This window comes from Papilio machaon, chromosome 7 (assembly GCF_912999745.1).
Source record: "Papilio machaon chromosome 7, ilPapMach1.1, whole genome shotgun sequence".
NCBI classification, from domain to species: domain Eukaryota; kingdom Metazoa; phylum Arthropoda; class Insecta; order Lepidoptera; family Papilionidae; genus Papilio; species Papilio machaon.
In genome coordinates this window covers 3539873-3560697 of record NC_059992.1, presented here as the reverse complement: position 1 = coordinate 3560697, position 20825 = coordinate 3539873, and the positions used below count along the sequence as shown (strand labels likewise).

The following is a 20825-nucleotide window of genomic DNA, read 5'->3' as shown; positions in this document are numbered from 1 at the left end:
TTGCGATACCATAGTTAAAGGAATACAGATACAGTAGGGTTGTATGGGTCTATGGCAGAGCGTAAGGAAGACTTATCAAATATCTTTTTTTTACTACGGCATGAATATGACCACCTCTTGATCTTAGTCATCACCACATGATGTCGTAATAGGTAATCCCTGCCTGTTATTTCACCTGCACCTTATTTCTCTTTTCATCACCTCGTCAAAAAGGTGGTTTATAGTAAGTTGTTGCTTAAATAATCAAAGCAATGTACACTCTTTATTGTTTATTTGGACAAAATTTGAATTAACTATTATGCAATAGTACTACATAATCCATTCTCGTTAAAGCTGAGAGAACCTACTTGAACCAAGAATAACAAATACATGTTTTCTTGCATAGGTTTTAGAAATAAATGAAAAATATTAGGCATGGAGCCAACAACACCTCAGATAGCAAGCAAATTGTAAAAGTAAAAAAAGAGCAGATAATTTTTAATATTTTATTTATAAACAAACAAATATAAATCGAGATATGATAATTGACATTCTTAGATCTATTTATAGTTACCATATTTACAAAAAATATGTTAAAAGTCTTAAACACATAGGCAGCTTCTAATAATTGGATTTTTTTAGTCACTAATACCTGATAAGGTAGGAAGTGAACACATACGAGAGGGAAAGCAACTATCTTTTTGAAAAGTACAATAAATACAATATTGAATTCAAAAAGTGAATCCACATAAAAGTCATCAATGAAATACCACAGCCCCCAAGTGAATATTGGTATTGCATATATCAAAAGTTTCCCATGGTACTAGTACTGTGTTTTAATTTTAAATATTACAGTATCTTTATAATTATCCCTGAGTTATACAAGTATTACTCAGAATTATTTCACATATTGTAACTTTGAAAATCTGCTTGTAATTATGTGTTTAAGAAAGAAACCTTTAGTGCAAAAGCTGTGTCATAATTAACTAAAACATTACAGAAGAACTCTAACAAGAAACTATGCTGCACAGCTTTACCGCTGGCAGATGTAGTGTATTATTGAAAAATATCAATAGATATCTGGGATAAAATAGCTATTCACAGGAGTGTTGAAATGGATTTCCAGTATATTATTAATAAACTTTATATACTTCTGATCTTTTACTGGTATAAGCTTAAACTTATTATATTTTTTCAAACTTGTCTGTTATATCTATATTTGTGTATGTTAGTTGAACATTATAAAAATATAAGGTCAAGAATTTACAAAAATTCATCGCACCAATCTTTTAAACACTCGTAACAATCAGAGGACTGTTTTGAGTTGGCACTACAAGTTTCTTTCATCCATTCTTGAAATAATTCTTTATCTTTCTTTAGGACTAAGAACTGACCCAGCACAACATAAGCCTGAAACAATAATTTAATAATTATAGTAGAAAAAACAAAAAAGAATCCATTTACATGTACATTATTGAATAAAAAACATCGTTTCTCACTGTAATAAAACAGTTCAAAAACTTTTAGAGCGTATTTCATATATTAAAAGTAATATTGTGCACTACATTCTAATTTGCTATTGTTTTTGGTATTTTTACATGCACTTCCCTTGTTTAATTACTAACACATTATATCGTAACAATTGAGTTATTGTTGATGATAAGGCATGGTAAATTAACTAACCTTATCAAAACCAGCAGTTTCAAGTCTCTTTCCCAATACTTCACCAACACCGGCCAAATCTGTTACAGGCTTCTCTCCCATAGGTTCAGCCACAAAGTTTCTATGCTTTTGCGAAGTACTCGACATTTTGTATAGGATATTAAGACGGAAACAATACAAAATTTATTTTTAACTGTTACCGGCAATATAAAATATGCGGGAAACTAAGTTGTAAAAATTTAGCCACAGATAAAATACAGACAACAAAACAGTCGGCAATCGACGCTTGATGCTTACCGACAGTTGTTTATGTTAATTACCCTCCAAACAGTTTCATACAAACTTGGCTTCAGTGTTGCCACCTCGGATCCTTCAAGTTTGCCAAAAGAGCTGTTTTTTTTTTTAAAAAGTGTTTAATTGCTTGATAGATCATAAATGTTAATTTTTTGTCAAAATTATTATAAAACATACAGATACAGACTGGATTTACGTAGGAGTACTCGGGTAACTCCATATTTTCTCCTTGACATTTAACCCCCAGGAGTAATAGGTGGCCAACTAAACCACACTAATTTTTATTCAAATCTATAAATCCACCAAAAGTGCTCTTCACTATTGAGCTCGTTAGGTTGGTTTCCATGTTTTTATCGTGATTCATAAAATTGAAATAAAATCTTCATATTCTGGCAACTATTAACCGCGCAAATAGAAAATTTTAAAATATTCTAAGTCCTTACTCTTACTTCGAAGTAGGTGCATACTCTTTGAGTATCTCTTGAAATAAATACAAAAAAATACACTTCTGTGCTTCTGCTCATGTTAGTGTTATTAATCCAAAGAATGTTTAAGAGAAATCTCTTTAAATAATATGGTTAAAAATAGTTGTTGAGTCCGGCACCCCGTTTTTGCGATAGATAACACTATACATACAAGTGTTGCAGCGAATGACAAAATGGTAAGTGTAGTTTCTACAATCATCATTATTTTCTATTTAAGTACTAAACTTGCACGTTGTTACACATTATGAGAAATAAGTTTTTCATAACTTCCGTTCTTATTATTGTTTTATGTTCGTGATTTGATACAATGTTATATAGGTTAAAATAAATGACGTTTTAGGAACCGCCAACTGCAGGAACGAGTTCTCCTGGGCTTATAAGTGCTGCACCTTTATTACCACCTCCGATGCTGAGTGGTATACCTCCACCCATACCTCCAGCAGTAGCATTGCCACCAGTTCCTGGGATGTCTACTAACATGCCAGCTCTACAACCACCAATGGGATTTCCACCTATTATACCACCTTTTACTATGCCTCCTCCTGGATTTCCGCCATTTAAAGCAGTATGTTATCACTTATAATTTGTTTACAATGTAACAATATTCTTTAAAGTTTTAAAATTCTAACTATGTACTCCTGGTATGTTATATGGTAGGAATTGGAATATATACCAATCAGATTGGATACTTAACCTAGATGCAAAAAGGGAGCAACAATAATCTTCATACATTAATTTGTAAGAGTTTTGTTTAAAACTTTTTGTATTATTGTTTTTTTTTTTTTTTTTTTTTTTTATTATTTTTCAACTTATTACATTTTTACATTTAGATAGTGAATACTTGGTACCATTAAACATATAATGTTTGTATTGGCACTGCACAGTTCACTGATACAATTAAAGTTGCATACAATTTAGCCACGCAGAATACATTCTATATGAGTATATCCCGTCTTAATTTAACAAGAAAAACAATTATATAACTAGTAACTACCGGAGTTATGTAAACATAATTTGTTAACAAAATAAATAAGATGGTGTTATTCTTCAGTTTTTTTTTTTTCATAATTACAGCTGGGTAGTTTGCCGTCTGTCTATTAAAGTTCATCTCATAACGCGCGAGACACACTGGGCTTACATTAGATTAATTGTTAATTATTCATATGTTTTTATTCTGGATTTGAAATATGAGACAAATAGAAACAAATCAAGTGCACCACATTTTGGAACTTACACTAACTAAAAGAAATAGAAATAAATACCGTTCTTATTTCATTTTGCAAAATAAACAAATTTTTATGGTAATATTATAATCAAAATGTATTTTTAGATTGTGCAATTAGTCATTACGTCATAAGATATATATTATATATCATAAAAATAGTGCTCAAGATTTCACCCAGTGTGTACGTCACCCAATCCACGCCGCGCCGGTATGAGCAATATAGCAATAGGCAATTAGAACAATACCAGCTGAAACGGAGTTCAAACTAAAAATTATGTTGTCGTGCAAGTTACAACTCGGGCCTTTTGAAAATAACAAATTCCTTAAAAGGAAGATTAATTCCGATTTTGATATAAAAAGTGATAATTTAAATTTTTCACCAATTACACTTCCGTTCCGAAACAAACATGAAATTGACATAAAATAATATTATATATCTCCTTAATCGTGACATCTTCTGTTTTTTTTTTTTTTTTTTTTTTTTAATCCATGTCTTCGGTTGATGATTCTTGTTCATTTTTATTACTGGTCATTTGATAGTTTTTTGATGTCCTCAAGGCAACGTATAATAATGATTTTATCCTTGTCTTCTTTACGCACAAAGATGTGACCATTTTTGTACCAGACATACTTATATTGTGGGCGTAAATGTTTTTTAGCGTTCCACAGAATAGTTTTATATGCTTTTGTCAGCGCGTGTCTTACTGTGATGCTTGTGTAAGTTTGATTTTTTCCTACAATTTCGTTACTACAGATGTCTATTTTTTTGTTTTTTGTCGCTTGAACCCACTTGATACACTCGTTTTCGTCTTTTAATTCAAGTAATATGCATCCATTATTTTTTTTAGTTTCTTTGATAAGTTTAATATCCTAGTCCTGATAAGTTTAATATCCTGTTAGTATTTCGTAATTAGTAGTTCATTGTTCAATGATCATCCATTACATTAAATATGAGTTTTCTTTTCTTTTAATGTTTATATTCATTCAGGATCTTGGAGCACCTGCTCCAGATGTAACACCATTGGCAAATCAAAGTAGCCCATGGTCTGAACACAAGGCTCCAGATGGTCGAACATATTACTACAATTCAGTTACAAAACAAAGCTTATGGGAGAAGCCTGATGACTTGAAGACTCCAGCGGAGGTAATTATCCATTTTTATCTCTATTATTTTTCAATATAACAATAAGCTTGCTCTGGTAGTTAAAATAAGTTTGAGTAAACATACTTAACCCAAATGTTCATATTTTAATGTAGAATTGTTTTTTTAGAAATTATTATCATCATGTGTATGGAAAGAGTACACAACTGATGCAGGAAGAGTTTATTATCACAATATAGAGACTAAAGAATCCAGTTGGATTATTCCTACAGAACTGCAAGAGATTAAAGACAAAATAGCTGCAGAAGAAGCCGCACAGTAATGTTTTATTTTTTAATATTCAATATCTTTTGACATTTTTATTACAAATCATAAGAAAGACACCTCACAGTGAGGAATAAGACTTAAGTTAATTATTTAATTTATATCATGTATGCCACTCTAGACTGGCACAGGACAGATCATCGTGGTGATCTTTGGGCCGGGATTGTGCCCAGCAATGGGCGTTATGATGCTGAAATGATGAAGTGATTTCTACTTCACTTTGTTTTTTTTTTAAATTAAAGACTATCACATAAAGAACAATTTATAATGATTGATAATCTTTATAAATTATAAAATATTATTAATAATTTTATAGTTATGGATCTTGCAGAAAACCTACTTAGTAAATTGTATAAGGATACCATCCTAAAAAAGTTAAAAGCAAATTCTTTGGCATTACAGAGCAGCTCTAAATGCAGATATACCTCCCGGGGAAGTGCCTCTGCCAATGTCCCCGGCAACTATGCAGCCCAGTTCCGGCAGCTCTGCTCTAGATGAGGCTATGGCAAAAACGCTCGCTGCCATTGATCCTAATTTGGCTAATAGCATACCCATACCAGAAGAAAGTTAGTATTCAATATTAAAGATAATTTATAATAATTACTAGAGAGTAAAATAACTGGAGAGTACATAGTACTACAGCAGCATTAGTAGTGGAAGTTTAGCAGAAGCTGGTGGCTGATCGCTTATTTGACATTATACTAAGATGAATATAAATTAAAAAAAAGATTTTAAGTGACACTAAAAACTTTTTACAACTATTTTATTAAACTAACCAACAAATTAAACAATTATTAGAATTCCTACAAAAGTTTGAAATTATTTACCAAATTGATCATGTATTGTATTTTTGTACTCAGTTAAACCTGAAGAAATAGTGGCCCCACCACAAGTAAATGGCACAGAAAATACAGAACCAACTCAAGAACTACCATACAAAGATAAAAAGGAAGCTATAGAAGCATTCAAAGAACTGTTACGAGAAAGGGTAAGCTAATATGTATTAAAAAATAAAATTTATGCTAAAAAATAGTTACAAATTATACTTATTTCTATAATCGTAGCTTGGTAAGGACTATAGAAGGAGACATTTTGGTATGTTTTTTCGTAAAATTTAGCTCTAAATTCAGCACCAAAAAAGGTAAAATTTTCTGTTCTTGTTGTATTTCAAACAAATAGACTTTTTTTTCTAGAACGTACCATCAAATGCAACATGGGAGCAATGTGTAAAGATAATTTCAAAGGATCCCCGTTATATCACTTTCAAGAAGCTAAATGAGAAAAAACAGGCTTTCAATGCATATAAGACACAGAAACTTAAAGACGAGAGAGAAGAGCAAAGGTAAATAGATAACACTAGCTGTAGCCCGCGACTCCGTCCGCGCGGATTTAAAAAGAAACATAATACGCCTTTGTGTTCTTCCACACTATGTTCTACATCTGTGCCAAATTTCGTTGAGATATGTTGAACAGTTTCGGAGATAACTTGTAACAAACATCCATCCATCCATCCATCTTAACATTTGCATTTGTAATATTATTATGATTTTAATAATAATTACAAGCTTTAGAGATATACATATGTAATCTGTTGCCTATGAAGTTATATAATTCAATATATATGTGTAAATGTGACAAGATTTTATACACTAGCCACATTTTCTATTTAATTTATTTAATCATTTAAAGTTAATATTTATCATAAATGTTGATGGTTACAAATGCTCACATGACAGACATTTTTGTACTTCATGTTTGTTAATATTTCTATTTGTCAGGTTGAAAACGAAAAAGAACAGGGAAAATCTGGAAGAGTTCTTACTGTCTTGTGACCGTGTTACATCATTGACAAAGTATTACAAGTGCGAAGAAATGTTTGGAAATTTAGAGGTCAGTTAAAAATGCTATAATAAAATATATTGTGGATTATTCTTGAAAATTGGTCATCATTTAATCATTACACTGTTATTGTGAAAAATTGCTTTAGAATTTATTGATGCTATTTTTATTTTAGTAGCTGTGGTTAACATATATTTTATATTAGCTTTTACCCGCGACTCCGTCAACGCGGAATAAAAAAATAGAAAACGGGGGTAAAAATTATCCTATGTCCGTCTCCTGTTCTAAGCTACCTGCCCACCAATTTTCAGTCAAATCGATTCAGCCGTTCTTGAGTTATAAGTAGTGTAACTAACACGACTTTCTTTTATATATATAAGATTTTTTTGTTTGTTTTAATTCAACTTATTGTAACAACTACATGAAAGATGCGAATTTGATAATGTTTATTGTACTGTATACTTTTAGATATGGCGATGCGTTCCTGACTCTGACCGGAGAGATATTTACGCGGATTGTATCTACACGATTGCTAAACGCGAAAAAGAAGAGGCTAAAGCGCTCAAGAAAAGGAATATGAAGATGTTAGCACAAGTAAGTTGTGTTTCCCTTTATTAGAAACTAGCTGTCGTCCGCGACTCCGTATACGCGGATTTAAAAACAAACCTTTATTACTAGCCTATGTGATCTTCCAGACTATGTTCTACATCTGTGCCAAAGTTCATCAAGATCCGTTTAGCCGTTCACCTTCAAACAATTATCCATCCATCTAAACTTTCGCATTTATAATATTAGTAAGAAGTAAGATGTTAGTTGTCGGTATTATTGCCAGATATATTTTTTAGTTTTGACCTAGATCTAATTTAGATCAAGAGGGGCATCCGTTGGACACTTACTAGATATTGTTTTAAAAATTATATTGAATTTTTATAAATCCTTTTCAGGTTTTAGAAAACATGAATGAAATAACATACTGCAGTACATGGAGCGAAGCTCAAGTTTTGCTTTTAGAAAATTCTGCTTTTAAAAATGATGTCAGTTTACTGGGCATGGATAAAGAGGATGCTCTTATAGGTAAATATTAAAGTTAATTCTATTTAATCTTAATGTAGGAATTCATTTAATTTAAAAAAAAAAATAGAATAAATAAGGATGTCTAACATGCACTCTGGTGATGATACAAAGAATATTATTGCCATTTAAGCACTTGCCCTTAGGAAAGAACCCATGAAGATTTCGAAACTATTCAGTGCTGGCAACGGAGTTCAGACGTTAGAAAATTAAAAAAAAACTTGTTAAAAATGGCAATTATTCTTTAAGACTAGTGTAATTTTTTTTATATATTTTCAGTGTTTGAACAGCACATTAGAAACTTAGAGGCTGAATATTTACAAGAAAAAGAACAGGTTAAAAAACGGAACAAACGACAACAGCGGAAGAATAGAGATAACTTTTTGGTAAGTTTATTTATTTTGATTTTCATAGCTTTTTGTTGTTATAGTCATAACTTTAGTCAATTATTTTGTTCCCAGGCGCTGCTGGACAATCTTCATGAAGAAGGCAAGCTGACGTCAATGTCTTTGTGGGTAGAGCTCTATCCAGTTATATCTGCTGATATTCGTTTCTCTGCAATGCTGGGTAAATCATTTTCTCAATACTTAACAACTATCGTTAATGTTATTCTCGGAAGGTATCAGATAACTAGCAGTACAGTCCGTTTCAATCATTCAGGCGACTGAGCTGCAGTCCCGCATCCTGCTACACTACACCTAAAATTGTGACCTAACCTTGATTTTTTTACAGGTCAAAGTGGATCAACACCCTTAGATTTATTTAAGTTTTATGTAGAAAACTTAAAGGCCCGTTTCCACGATGAGAAGAAAGTTATAAAAGAGATATTAAAAGAGAAGGCTTTCGAAGTGAAGCCCGACACCACCTTCGAGGAGTTCGCGACTATCGTGTGTGAGGACAGCAAGTCTGCGTCACTGGACGCCGGCAATGTCAAACTGACGTACAACTCACTGCTAGAGAAGGTAAACAAATATAAATTGAATTGATCATTACGCCTTCAAGGATTCAATCAGTAATATCTCACGACATCTTGTAAATTTTGCTAGCACATTCGGTGCCGCGAACTCGCCTGGCGTGTTCACTCCAAAAAATATGTTGTCATGTAAACTAACATTATTGAGATGTACATTTTAGGAAATTTTACAGGCAGAGGCGCGTAATAAGGAGAAAATAAAGGAAGAATCAAAAGCGCAGAAGAAAATTGAGAGCGCGTTCAAATGGGCGTTGAGCGATGCCAACGTGGACCACCTGCTGCCCTGGAGCGAAGTCAAAGAGAAGCTGGATCTCACCGCGCCCGAGTTCACGGCCGTGCCCGACGAGGAGGATCGCATTAGAATATACAAAGTAACATATATATTCAATATATATTCAGTTCGAAAAAGTTAAGTTCGAAAGTGAGATTATGATTTCGAATAACTTTGATGCAAAGTTCAATGTTATTAATTTTAATTCATCGCAACCAAGACAAAAGAATATAGTCTGCGGCAGATTCTTCAATTTGCAGTGGTCTTGAGTGATATTGACTAATTATTTTTACCGTTTTTCTACCTCCATCTAGTTCACATGAATAGGACCTGTCCAGACTAGACTAGTAGATATCAATTTGTATTGGTGTGATGTTGCAGGACTTTCAGCACGAGCAGGAGGACAGCTGCATGCACTACCACCACCCCAAGTCGCGCAAGGCCAAGCGCTCCAAGAAGAAGAAACGTTCGCGCTCTGGTTCATTGGTGACTAAACTTTACATTTGCTTGCTATTTTCTCTACATCTACACTAATTTGATAAATCGTAAACACACACTTCTTTATTAAAAGTTAAAATATTCCAATATTTCAAGAAAACAGTCAAATTAATTTCTATTTTTCTCTTAAAGATTTGGTCTTATTTTTAACTTCAATTAATAGCTTACTAATGTAGCTATAATAATACAAAAAAAAATAATGCAGGAATATGTTTATATTTGTGGCCACAGTGTCTGATCATATGGTGTAGGTTATCAAATAACAAGATAATTTAAAATAGTTTTAAAATGTAACTTTGAAACAAAAACTATTTTGTTATAATTTTTCCCTATGAAGTTATCGACCTGTCAATGCATTGATTTATCAAAGCACAGCCCAAACTACTTGGCCTAGATGTTAAAAATTTTGTATAGATATTAGTATTACTTTTATGTTTTACAGTCGGGATCGGCATCGGGGCGTTCACCGTCGCCGGCGGGTAGCGCGGGCACGTGGAGCTCGGACGAGCGCAAGCACAAGAAGCCCAAGAAGAAGCACCGCAAGCACTCTCCGCAACCGGTAAATTAATTGTTACTTAACTAAAACATGTATTTGCAACCTTCTCCCTTAGGCTAAAATTTCAGCAAGTTTCGATCGATATAAAAAAAGTTTAATAGTCTTCAGATTTTTACATATAAAAAGCTAGCATTTTCATCCAAAACTTATAAGCAGAAATCCCCTACTCCGGAGGAGGGCGGCATATCGGAGGAGGAAGTATCACGGCACAAGAGCAAGAAGGCGAAGCGCAGCGCGCCCAGCAGCGGTGACGAGCACGAGGCCACGCACAAGCCCAAGAAGAAGAAGGACAAGAAGGAGAAGAAAGAGAAGTACATCAACAACCACTTAAACTCACAACGCATACAGTTGTTAAGCTATTGGCAAATATGATATTTAAACTCATCGGAATTTCATAACTTAGCATATTCATATGTAGATGAGGAGTTGTCACTAACACGTGTAACAAAAACGGAAGTTGCAAAATTATAAATATGTTACGTGTGATGACAGAGTGGGCGGGTCCGGCGTGTGGAGCGACGCGGAGCTGGAATCGCGTCGTGCGGCGTTGCTGGCGCAGCTACACGAGCACGAGACCGACTGACGTTGCGTCACGCACATACACATCTTCAACGACTACCCGCCGCGGCCGCCGCACGCCGCACCCTCACAAACACCTGCCGCCGTTGCCCTCGCCGCGCCCGCCCACACCGCTCTCGCCCACACCGCTCTCGCCCACACCGCTCTCGCCCACACCGCTCTCGCCGACCAGCGACAATATGAATCCGAGCCAGAAGCGGACCCAGAAACATAGACGATATTAAAGTGATGTGTTATTGCTATAGACAATTTATAACGTAGATTATGTTGCGTATATTATTGACGATAAAAGTGCACATATTTTAGAGTGCTTAACTCAATCATTTAATTTCAAGGGAATGTTGTAAATATGAATTTCAGTTTACAATGATTTAGGTCCAGTAGCAATTTACAAATTTTCTATGAAGTTAGATTTCTATGATACTTTTAAAAAGTATATTTAAGGTAAGTTTATATTTAAAAGTTAGTTTCTCATAGATTGTAGCAGAAATGGGAGGCAAATTTGATTTTGCCTTTTGTAAATATATAAACTTTAGGATAATAGTACTGGTTTAGTATATGACAGTCATCATGAGTGTAGATGGCATTGAGAGTCAAAATGGCCTAATAAAAGTAATGGTTGATAATGTTTTAAAAATTACAATTGAAGAAGATGCATTTTATATACTGTATTCAAATCCAGACCATTAACCATAGAACTATAAATTACAATTTACGATAAAACTCGTAAATTCCAAAATATTTCTGTAAAACATATTTTCTCATATAACTTTGTAGTTTTAACTACCCTTATTTTACAATTTTACGTCACTTTATCTTAGTTTTTTACAAAATAATTAAAAATGTCAAATATCAAAATGGCCGCCCCCGTAAGAAATGTGAAGTTGCTCTATTTACTTGATTTCGGCTTTGGATCGAAACTACGAATAGTTCCTTATATTTTATATCTGTTAGGTTGCATTTAAATAACAATCTTAAAGAACTCGTCCTGAAAAGGCAGTGCGATTTCTTTAAGAATATTAAATTAATTAGATTAAGGGTTTTTTTCTGACGTAATAAATAGTTATTAGAACTAATATTTCATTTATCTCTACTATCCCGTACTGACTTTTATTAGTAGCTTAGCCTTAGCATACCCTTGGGGAATGTGGGGTAAGTCCATATATTTCCTCTGTGACATAAACCCAAGGCCCAAAGGTTAATAGATGTCCAAGTGAGTGGTTCGGATAGCCTCTATAAGACATCTCATATAGGGGGTTAGGTATAGATCTGGGGTAACAGATGAACTAACTCAAGTGAACAGTAAAAAACAAATTGAATGGTCCTAAAATACATCAAAATATATGTAACAATGTTGTGAATTTTTGTACGTACATAATAATTATTATTTATTTAAATCTTTCAATATTATGTTCGGGAACGTTATAACGCATACGTACATTATGGCAAGAAATTAGGAAACTTCAATTTGAACGAGGCAATGTGACACTGACATATTTTACAAATTGTCAAGTGCCGTTTGTGTTACTTGTGAGTTTGATATTTAAAGCCACTGCTTGGAAATTGAATTGAATTGAGTTTGATATTTTATTTTATGAATCGAACAATTGCCGGGATTGGGAATAAGCGTGTTTTTATTTTAAATATGTGGTGGAATTAATTGACACTTAACTGGAAGCTATTACAAAAGGAAATACATAAATTTTTCCAACATGTCATTTTGGTCTTCGAAGAACAGTGATACTGCTGAGAATTCACAAGGATTCCCTAAGAAACCATACACTAAAATAGATTTAATGGGTAAATTACATATCATTCATGCTTTAGACAATGGCCAACCGAAAACTGATATAGCCAGGGATTATGGTGTTCATCCTCAAACAATAACATACATATATAAACAAAAAGATGCATTAATAAAAAAATATTCTCAAAAGTTTAACCTTTTAAACGAAGTTCGATGCATTAATTTAAATCAAACATTATTAGATTGGATAACAAGTGAAGTTCAAGAAGGTAAAACAATTAAAGAAGAACATTTAAGAGAGAAAGCTGAAGAAATAATAAATACTATTAGTGAAGATTTCAGTTGTATAGACGATTGGTTGTTAGACTTTAGACGAAGAAATAATGTTATAAAATTTAGTTCATGCATTGAATGTAGTGGTGAAGCAAAGGAGGAGTGGGATAAATTTGTAACAGATAAAGACATAAATAACATTTATATTGGTGGCTGTGTTGGATTACACCATTCTTTTGATTTTGATAAATATGCAAATCAGGAAAGTGCAGATAAGCATGTGTGCTTGTTATTTATTGTTTGTTGTTCTGGTGTTGACAAACAAGAGTTATTAGTTGTGGGAGATGAAACAGTTGAAGAGCACAGTGTCAGAAGCTTGCCTTTACAATATTATCAGATTCATAAGAGTTGCCTTACCCATCAGATAATTGAGAATTACCTCACCAAATGGGATGTTGATCTGCAGGCTCAAAATCGTAAAGTAACCTTAGTACTGGATATTCCAGAAAATTTGCCAATAAATGTTAATTTAATTAATATTAAAATAGAGCAACTTATCAACATGGAATTTATTACTAAAAATGTTGCTATGGTTGCTAAATCATTTAAGTTTCATTATCGAAGGATTCAAATGACAAAAAAAATTTTGTTCAATAAAGATAGTAGTAATCTTAAAATAATAGATTACTTCAACATTATGAGTGCTGCATGGAGCAGTGTGGCATCCGAGTACATACTAAGATTATTTTTTCCACTTGAGAATGGTTGTCTTTATATAAAAACTGGTGATGCTATGGATTCCAATCATAGTTTGTTGCAATGGTGCAAATTGCATAATATACCTGGGGACCTTGAAAAGTATTCAGAATTATTGGACAGTTACATTGAATGTGACAATAATCTACAGATTATTGATACAAATTCCTCAAATGACATAGCATTTAATGTGAATGATGCTCTGTTAGAAAATGATGTATCACCTTCATCTGGTATACAGGCTTATCAAGCTATCAAAAGATTAATTAACTACTTACAAAGCCAAAGTGCTGAGAAGTCTATTGTTAAATGTGCAAAAACATTGGAAGATCATTTAGAAATAGGGGCACTACAAGAAATGCAAAATGTTTTGGCGGCTAATAATACTATGGAGTGATTTAATACTTTCAGACACAAGGTTCTTCAATCATAGCCGATGCTTTGCAGAATTAAAAAAAAGTTTGGCTAATATCATTACATGCACTATAAATGAAGATACAATAATAAAAAGATGATTTATTAATGATGTTTCCTTATTTTTACAGTTTTATACACAATATTGATAAATACAAAATATATTATCTAAAGAATATCCGGGCACTAGTAAGACTGTAATACAATAGTTGAAATTCTTCTTCAAGTGTTTTTATTTTCTTTTCCGAAAGAGCAAGTGCCTGCTGAAGCTGAAGAGTGCCTTGATTTTTTTGTTTATCAATAATTTCTCGTTCTTCCTTCATATGGCTCCATACTGAGTTGAACCAATGAAGTGATTCAAAATTTGCATCCTAAAACCAAACAGATTGTGAAAAGTTAATGAAAATGTGCATGTGTCTTACTGAAATTTTAAACTATAAAGTTTGCATGGATGGATGTTTGTTACCAGTGATTTCAAAATGGCTTAAAGGATCTGGATAAAATTTGTTAAATTTACTGTCTAGAAAAACAAGACTTTCATGCTATTTATAAATAAAATTTAATAACTGACTGACAAATACTCAAATTTCAATTAATTTCTATATTAAATATAATTTGTAATGTCTGAAATACTGAATTGCCCTGTATTTATTATGGGCGAGCATTGTGAACACTCTGATCCCCACTATGGGGACCTAGGAAGATAAACAAACAACAATGCATTCATTATTATTTTGACATTGAAATTATTATGTTCCACATTTAGAAATTAAAACTAAGAACCATAAAATTATTTACCTGATCTAGTAATTTCAGAATGTATGCTACACCAACAGAGAAACCATCATCTGTAAAGGCGGCTCCTGCTTTATTTTTCTTTGACATTTTGTCCTTTGATAATATCATGTGTTCAACAAAATTGAGGGTTAATGGTGGCACAATTATGAAGAAATTTTTCAAATGAACATTTTTAGGATTCCTAAACACTGGTGCAAAAACGTCAACAAGTAATTTAAAATATTCAGTGCCTTCTACAAAATTAGATACCAGATCATTAATATTACTATCTAAATTCTCTGCAGCCTCGGTTGCTTTATCCCCGATGGAGTTTTCTAGACATAGCTGTTTAAATGATTTGTTGATGAGGCTTGGTAGAAATGCAGTTGCGTCAGAACAGCAATGTCGGCCACCCGATCGGACCATTCGTACATATCCCATGGCATTACCTATTTGAGTTATAAGGTCTCTGAATAAATCCAAATAGCTCTGACCATCTTCGGCTAAACCTAACATTTTTATGCCTTTGTTGAATTTTTCTGCATGTTTATAGTGATACATATTGCCACTGGAGTGGGCGTTTTCTTTAAAATATCTTAAATCTTTAATTAGTCTTGATTTAATCTGCTCATCAAACATAAATTGAGAAAAGATAAAGAATTTGTTTTTCAAAAATTGATATGTAAAATTGACAGTGGTATTCATTATTCCTGTACCATGAGTTCTGATTGAATTTGCAATATGCCTTATATTAATGGAATTTAAATGCTTGTTGTTACTACTTTTTTCCACAAAAATCTGATTATTCAAGTTGTAATGATATTTTGAAACAAAGATGTGTATTTTCCGCATAATTTCCAATATATCTAAACCTTGCTCTAATGTTTGTTTAGGAAGATCATCTTGTACCGTTGATAAACTAAATTTAAGTTTAGCCATTTGTCGCATTTCTCCGTAAGTTTTCCAATCCGAGAGAACAACTGTGGTTAAATTGTAGAAGGTTTTAGATAAATAATGTTCTACATTAGGCACCACGTTCGTGTAAATGTTGGAAATTCTTAAATTATTTGCTATCAGTAATATTTTCTTTATCATGTCATCCGTAAAAGGGTTGACTATATCCAATTTTAAATGTGAATGCGTATGTAAACGTAAGTTTGTCTCTATATTTTGACTCATATCGTTCAATATTTTTTCGTCAATTATATCGGTGGCGGAGTTTAAGATGTCTCTTATTTTAGCATACTCATAATACTTGTCAGTTTTGTATAGGAGACCTGCACAATCTTCAAATACCATAAAGAAGTTTTTTAATTTAAGTGCATTTAAGTGGCGACTAAATGGTTGATCAAAATAAACAGGAATTATATTCTGATGCCACAACATCCATGAACAATTGCAATATTTGTCCATATTATTAAGAAATTGAGTCAAAATTTGAATTTTTTCCAATAATGTTCCCAATTTTACGTAAGTGTCGTCAACATATGTCGAGTCCGGAACAAAACTTAACGCAATATTCGTAGCAATATTACGTTCGACTGTAGCCGCACCTTTCACAGCTTGTTCAGCAATTACAATACAAGTGAGCTCATCTAACTTTTTGCTAGCGTATTTCTTATCGCACATTAACATTTTCTTTACCTCTTGGATAGAAGACGCCGTTTGAAAAAGCAAATGTTGAATTATCATCGTTGTTGAATTTATGATCTGATTACTATTACGAGTAACGGCAATTTTTACGCTTTTCAATATATCAATGATTTCAAATAGAGACATTAGAGTCTGTTTCGATAAAGGTATTCCGAGGGACAAGTGTAAATTTAGAAAAGTTAAGAGAGAATGATAAATAGTGGATGCAATTTCAAGTCCTTCTAATATTATTTTAGCATGAAGATTCATTTCTGCTGCATTTAATTTAATATAATTTGAAAATTGTTCCTCTACATTTAATATCCACTGAGAGGAAATAGATTGTAAAATTGCTACATCTCTAGACAGCGATAATTTCTTAGCATTCATATAGGATTGTCGTGCTTTCAGCATAGTTTGAGATAATTTGCCATGATTTGAAAAAAGTGACGGTGAATACCTTTGCAAAAACTGTTCTGGGAACCACATTGTTGTTCCAATGATGTGAATACTGTGTGCCTGAAAATAAATTATATCTAAATTAACTATACAAATGTTCTAATATTAGTAAAGTTTAAATACATTACATTTTTTCATCTTAAAATACAAGAGACCACCTTTACAACTAGGAAATCATATAATTAATTACATACCTTTGTGTTTAAATCTACTAAAGCCTTAAATATCTTTTTATCACCTCCAAATAAATGTGAGCTTAGCACAAAAAGGGAATTGATTTTTATGCATTTGTACATATTTTCTGTGGTAGGTTTTTCTTGAACTAATTTTTCTAAGTTACTGAGCGCTTGTTTTATGTACTGTGAAAATTCTGAAGTGATAGTAGTGCAATTTTTTCCAATCAAGTTATTTTTCCTAAGATTTAACAAATTGTGAAGTGTATTTTGAACAATATCATCACTCATTATTTTGGCTGTAATATTATCAATGGCACCTAAAATTGCTTTAAATTTCTCATCACATGTATCTAAATTTTCTGATGCCAATGTCTTCAAGCTTTTACAATAACTATTCCATTTAGTAGGCAGCGATGTTCTAGATATTAATAATTCTAATAAGATTATGATTGTGAATAGCTCTCCTATATTATTAATAATATAGTGAAGCTGTATTCCATCTGAAAATGACAATGATTCATTAGCTGTAATAATTTATACAACATAGAAAAGTGTGACAGTTATGCAGTATCAAAAGCTATTGTTGTGAAGAGTCTCACCCAATAACAGTTTGAGTTGTTAACATATAACAATCATGACAAAAATAACAGAAAAATCAGAACTAAGTTATGTTGCAAATAAGTACAGGGTTGAATAAAACAATTATTATATACTTACTAAGATTTATATGGCTCTCAGATACAATGGCAAATACTTGGTTGCATAGGTTCTGTAGTGTGTCATTGCAATGAGAAATAAATGCATTCAATAAACATATTGACTCCATTTGTGAAGCAATATCACTTTCAGGGTATTCTTCATAAACAGCTAAGAATAGAAAATGCCTGTAATAATTTTTTAATTAACTTTAAGCTATAACTTCTTCTAAAACACTGCTATATGCTTATCAAGTATTTATATAGGCATGGTTTATTATGATTTTGATTTTTTTATTCTATTTTTAAAAAGATCAAAAGATTTGTTTTATATATTACCTTTCAAATGCTTCCTTTTTCAAAGTAGAAACTTCTACACACAATGCGCTTAAGACCCCTAAAACTTTCGTCATTATGATATTATCGGAAGCAACTAATTCTGGAATAGGGATATGTTCACTGGGTATCATATCAATTTTTATGGGTAAGAAAGTTTTATTTTCTACCAAACTTGTGGGGCCGCATATTTGGAGATGGTCTTGATATTGTCTCTTAAAGAATTGTCCGTAATTCTTCAATATGAAAGCGCCAGCTTCTTTTTCCTTGTCATTTCTCATCGTGTTAGCGTAAATAATAAACTAATGAATTGAATACCTTAATACATATTCACATTAGTTCAATGGGTACTATAAGAAACATTGACAACGTTTATCGACCACTTAGACGTTTATATAAATATTTTAATAAAGTACATAATTGACTACGTCAAATTAAATAAAATGACTCTTTTATTTTAAATAAAACGAATTTGTTGAAATTATTATAGAAGAGAAAATTTATGTGCAATTCAATTGAAAATTGAAAGTCTGACAGTTTTTGACAGCAAGTTGTTGTTGTTTTTACTATTCGTTCACGAGAGCAGGCAAAGGAACTAAGCCAAAGAATATAATACTCTCTATAGAGAGAAGAATGACATGTTACATACTATAGTATTATAACTTTGGTCTATACGTTTATACTACTAGCGCCATAATGGTCGCCCATATGAAAAAATAAAACGCGGGAATTTTGAATATACGTTTAGTATTTTAATTTATTTATAGTTAAAAATTTATATTGGAAATTATGATTATTTTGATAATTTGGCAAATGTAAGATTTTTTTAAAGAAAGAATAATTTTAAAATGAAATAATCATTATTTCCAATATATTGTGTTAGTAAAAGTTATTAACTTAAATTAGTTAAAGGAATAATGAAATGAAACAGAGTAATTTAACATCATTTATTTAATTAAATTTAGTTCCCGATTTTTTTTAATTAAGAATCGCTTTAAATATATAAAAATTATTGATTTTATTATGAAATCACAATTTTCATTATAATGCAGCTCATTATTGTGAGGCAAATTTGATGGTGAAGTAACCTGGAAAACATATTTATTATAACTCCATTTACAAAAGTATTTAATTAACCCAGTAAAGGTATATTTCAATTTGTATACATTATATTAGTTTATTTAAAAACATTATTTTATGCCACACTAGTAATTCAGTAAACTTAAAGTTTAGGAATACAGGGATTCCTAGATTTTAGTTAAGACATACAAATCTTTAAAAAAATTATATTGAAGTTATAAGCATTTGTCAGTCGCTCAACTTTAAAAAATGAACAAAATTAAATTATTACAATTATTATATTAAATATTAAAACATTATGGCAATCTGAATTTTAAGATGTTTAGTCAGTTATTGAAAAACTGTTCTTGCAAGTAATTAAATATAGTAAAATAATAACAACAATAATACTATTAAAAGAAGTGAAATACATACAAAGGCATTTTGGTCCATTTCCACTTGTTGTTTCTTCTGTATATGCTCATGTGAAGGTCCTGGTGTAGGTGAAACCTGAAAATTTGTTAATGTGTTAAAATATATAGTATAGTAAAGTTTTATAAGATGGCTTGATTTCTATGACATAATGTATTTTTTTATGATTCTGACCTCTTCTCCTAATCACAGTACATTGAATAAGTGGAAGATCTGGCTATTTTTTTTATTATCAATTATTTATTCTATGAAACAAATAAAACCTAATTACATATTATATCTTAGGTCACTCCCACAACTGAAGAAATGTGCCGAAAAGTTAGACATAAACTTGAGAAACACAACCCTTCTTTGGCAGTCAGCTAGAAAAATTTTTAAACATACTCAATCCTTCAAAACATTTAAGGTGAGCATTTAAATACAATAATTATAAATACATAAATATTATTCACAATCATACCTGACTGATCAACATACCTGACTAGAAGAACCTGGTATGTTTCTCAGTTTTTCCAATATGGGCTCAGAACCAATAGGTATGGAAAACTTGTTTAAACGTGTTTTAGATATGTTAATAAAAGATTCTTCTGTAAAATGTTTACTGCATAGCATTTTGTGGCTGGTATGTAATTTTTTTTTAAAATCTACATCAGTACAGTTTTCTTCAGGGAAACAGAATTCGGCCCAAATGCGGGATCTGTAATAATAACAGATTATCAGAGACCGAATAAAAGAAATCTTGTTATATCAGATTATTACTTCGAAGCAAAATGTGGATGGATTTTTTAAAAATATTTACCTTAAAACTGTTTCAGGGTTTCCATTCCCAATCTTAGGAAATCGGTGAAAAGTTAAAGTATGATCTTTTGCTAAGGTCACTCCACACTTGACACATTTTCTGTACTGATCAGACATGTTAAAACTTAAAATAATAATGAGGTCAATATTTCACTTATCAGAGTCAATATCTCAAAACTTAAACACTCGCGTTATTAGTTCAAAAATACAATGCAATATCAAAGATTTCGGAACCATACGAGAACACGTTTTGAAACAAATTTGAAAACTTATTTTTTTAACGGTTATGATTTAAAATTGCCATTACTACATTTTTTTGCGATGTAGATATAAGATAACAAGTGATCGTATATCTTGATTTATAAATACAAATGTAAGAAATAAGACAATTAATAATAGGATTTTTTTTAAAT

At 31.8% G+C, this 20825-nt stretch overlaps 5 protein-coding genes across 9 annotated transcripts; 2 read left to right on the top strand and 3 right to left on the bottom strand.

Annotated features, from left to right (window-relative positions):
• Window positions 1–1170: 1170 nt before the first annotated feature.
• On the bottom strand, window positions 1171–1918 carry LOC106711230 (barrier-to-autointegration factor). Its single transcript, XM_014503508.2, has 2 exons — window positions 1663–1918; window positions 1171–1389 (listed from the first exon to the last, which is right to left on the bottom strand). Exons 1-2 carry the CDS (start codon window positions 1786–1788, stop codon window positions 1243–1245), a joined length of 273 nt encoding a protein of 90 aa, XP_014358994.1. The 5' UTR covers window positions 1789–1918; the 3' UTR covers window positions 1171–1242.
• Window positions 1919–2356: 438 nt separating this feature from the next.
• On the top strand, window positions 2357–11638 carry LOC106714120 (pre-mRNA-processing factor 40 homolog A). Of its 4 annotated transcripts, none has more exons than XM_045678804.1 (18): window positions 2357–2596; window positions 2761–2985; window positions 4634–4789; window positions 4917–5065; window positions 5474–5637; window positions 5932–6059; window positions 6265–6413; window positions 6850–6961; window positions 7379–7504; window positions 7855–7984; window positions 8261–8367; window positions 8443–8548; window positions 8714–8943; window positions 9116–9325; window positions 9607–9711; window positions 10166–10282; window positions 10433–10590; window positions 10772–11638. In XM_045678804.1, the coding sequence occupies exons 1-18, from the start codon at window positions 2594–2596 to the stop codon at window positions 10860–10862; spliced, it is 2466 nt and encodes an 821-aa protein (XP_045534760.1). In that variant the 5' UTR covers window positions 2357–2593; the 3' UTR covers window positions 10863–11638. The 4 variants fall into 4 exon arrangements, with proteins under 4 accessions (XP_045534760.1, XP_045534762.1, XP_045534761.1 ...); XM_045678806.1 differs by having other exon boundaries at window positions 2358–2596; window positions 9128–9325; window positions 10772–11637; XM_045678805.1 differs by having other exon boundaries at window positions 2358–2596; window positions 10436–10590; window positions 10772–11637.
• An 800-nt stretch (window positions 11639–12438) lies between these two features.
• On the top strand, window positions 12439–14036 carry LOC123721156 (tigger transposable element-derived protein 4-like). The gene has a single exon (XM_045678810.1). The coding sequence runs from the start codon at window positions 12571–12573 to the stop codon at window positions 14029–14031; it is 1461 nt and encodes a 486-aa protein (XP_045534766.1). The 5' UTR covers window positions 12439–12570; the 3' UTR covers window positions 14032–14036.
• Window positions 14037–14180: 144 nt separating this feature from the next.
• On the bottom strand, window positions 14181–18534 carry LOC106714134 (WASH complex subunit 4). 2 transcript variants are annotated; one of them, XM_014507087.2, is made up of 5 exons: window positions 18127–18534; window positions 17810–17976; window positions 17111–17592; window positions 14847–16976; window positions 14181–14419 (listed from the first exon to the last, which is right to left on the bottom strand). In XM_014507087.2, exons 1-5 carry the CDS (start codon window positions 18402–18404, stop codon window positions 14213–14215), a joined length of 3264 nt encoding a protein of 1087 aa, XP_014362573.2. In that variant the 5' UTR covers window positions 18405–18534; the 3' UTR covers window positions 14181–14212. The 2 variants fall into 2 exon arrangements, with proteins under 2 accessions (XP_014362573.2, XP_014362574.2); XM_014507088.2 differs by having other exon boundaries at window positions 17810–17959; window positions 18127–18205.
• On the bottom strand, window positions 18454–20791 carry LOC123721129. Its single transcript, XM_045678625.1, has 5 exons — window positions 20414–20791; window positions 20092–20311; window positions 19618–19692; window positions 19157–19211; window positions 18454–18473 (listed from the first exon to the last, which is right to left on the bottom strand). The coding sequence occupies exons 1-5, from the start codon at window positions 20527–20529 to the stop codon at window positions 18454–18456; spliced, it is 486 nt and encodes a 161-aa protein (XP_045534581.1). The 5' UTR covers window positions 20530–20791.
• Between the last annotated feature and the right edge of the window lie 34 nt (window positions 20792–20825).

What these genes read in the sequence shown, in the direction of transcription:
- LOC106714120 (XM_045678804.1), top strand. An exon ending in AAATGTTTGGAAATTTAGAG is followed by an intron (nt 6,962 to 7,378) that starts GTCAGTTAAAAA and finishes GTATACTTTTAG; the next exon opens with ATATGGCGATGCGTTCCTGA. An exon ending in AGAATAGAGATAACTTTTTG is followed by an intron (nt 8,368 to 8,442) that starts GTAAGTTTATTT and finishes TTTTGTTCCCAG; the next exon opens with GCGCTGCTGGACAATCTTCA.
- LOC123721129 (XM_045678625.1), bottom strand. Translation starts at nt 20,529, where the DNA reads ATGTCTGATCAGTACAGAAAATGTGTCAAGTGTGGAGTGACCTTAGCA. An exon ending in TACCAGGTTCTTCTAGTCAG is followed by an intron (nt 19,693 to 20,091) that starts GTATGTTGATCA and finishes ACAAATTTTCAG; the next exon opens with GTTTCACCTACACCAGGACC. An exon ending in GCTGCATTATAATGAAAATT is followed by an intron (nt 18,474 to 19,156) that starts GTGATTTCATAA and finishes TGTTTCTTATAG; the next exon opens with TACCCATTGAACTAATGTGA.
- LOC106711230 (XM_014503508.2), bottom strand. Translation starts at nt 1,788, where the DNA reads ATGTCGAGTACTTCGCAAAAGCATAGAAACTTTGTGGCTGAACCTATG. An exon ending in AAACTGCTGGTTTTGATAAG is followed by an intron (nt 1,390 to 1,662) that starts GTTAGTTAATTT and finishes TTATTGTTTCAG; the next exon opens with GCTTATGTTGTGCTGGGTCA.
- LOC123721156 (XM_045678810.1), top strand. Translation starts at nt 12,571, where the DNA reads ATGTCATTTTGGTCTTCGAAGAACAGTGATACTGCTGAGAATTCACAA.
- LOC106714134 (XM_014507087.2), bottom strand. Translation starts at nt 18,404, where the DNA reads ATGAGAAATGACAAGGAAAAAGAAGCTGGCGCTTTCATATTGAAGAAT. An exon ending in AAAAAGGAAGCATTTGAAAG is followed by an intron (nt 17,977 to 18,126) that starts GTAATATATAAA and finishes AAATTATTACAG; the next exon opens with GCATTTTCTATTCTTAGCTG. An exon ending in TGAGAGCCATATAAATCTTA is followed by an intron (nt 17,593 to 17,809) that starts GTAAGTATATAA and finishes TGTCATTTTCAG; the next exon opens with ATGGAATACAGCTTCACTAT.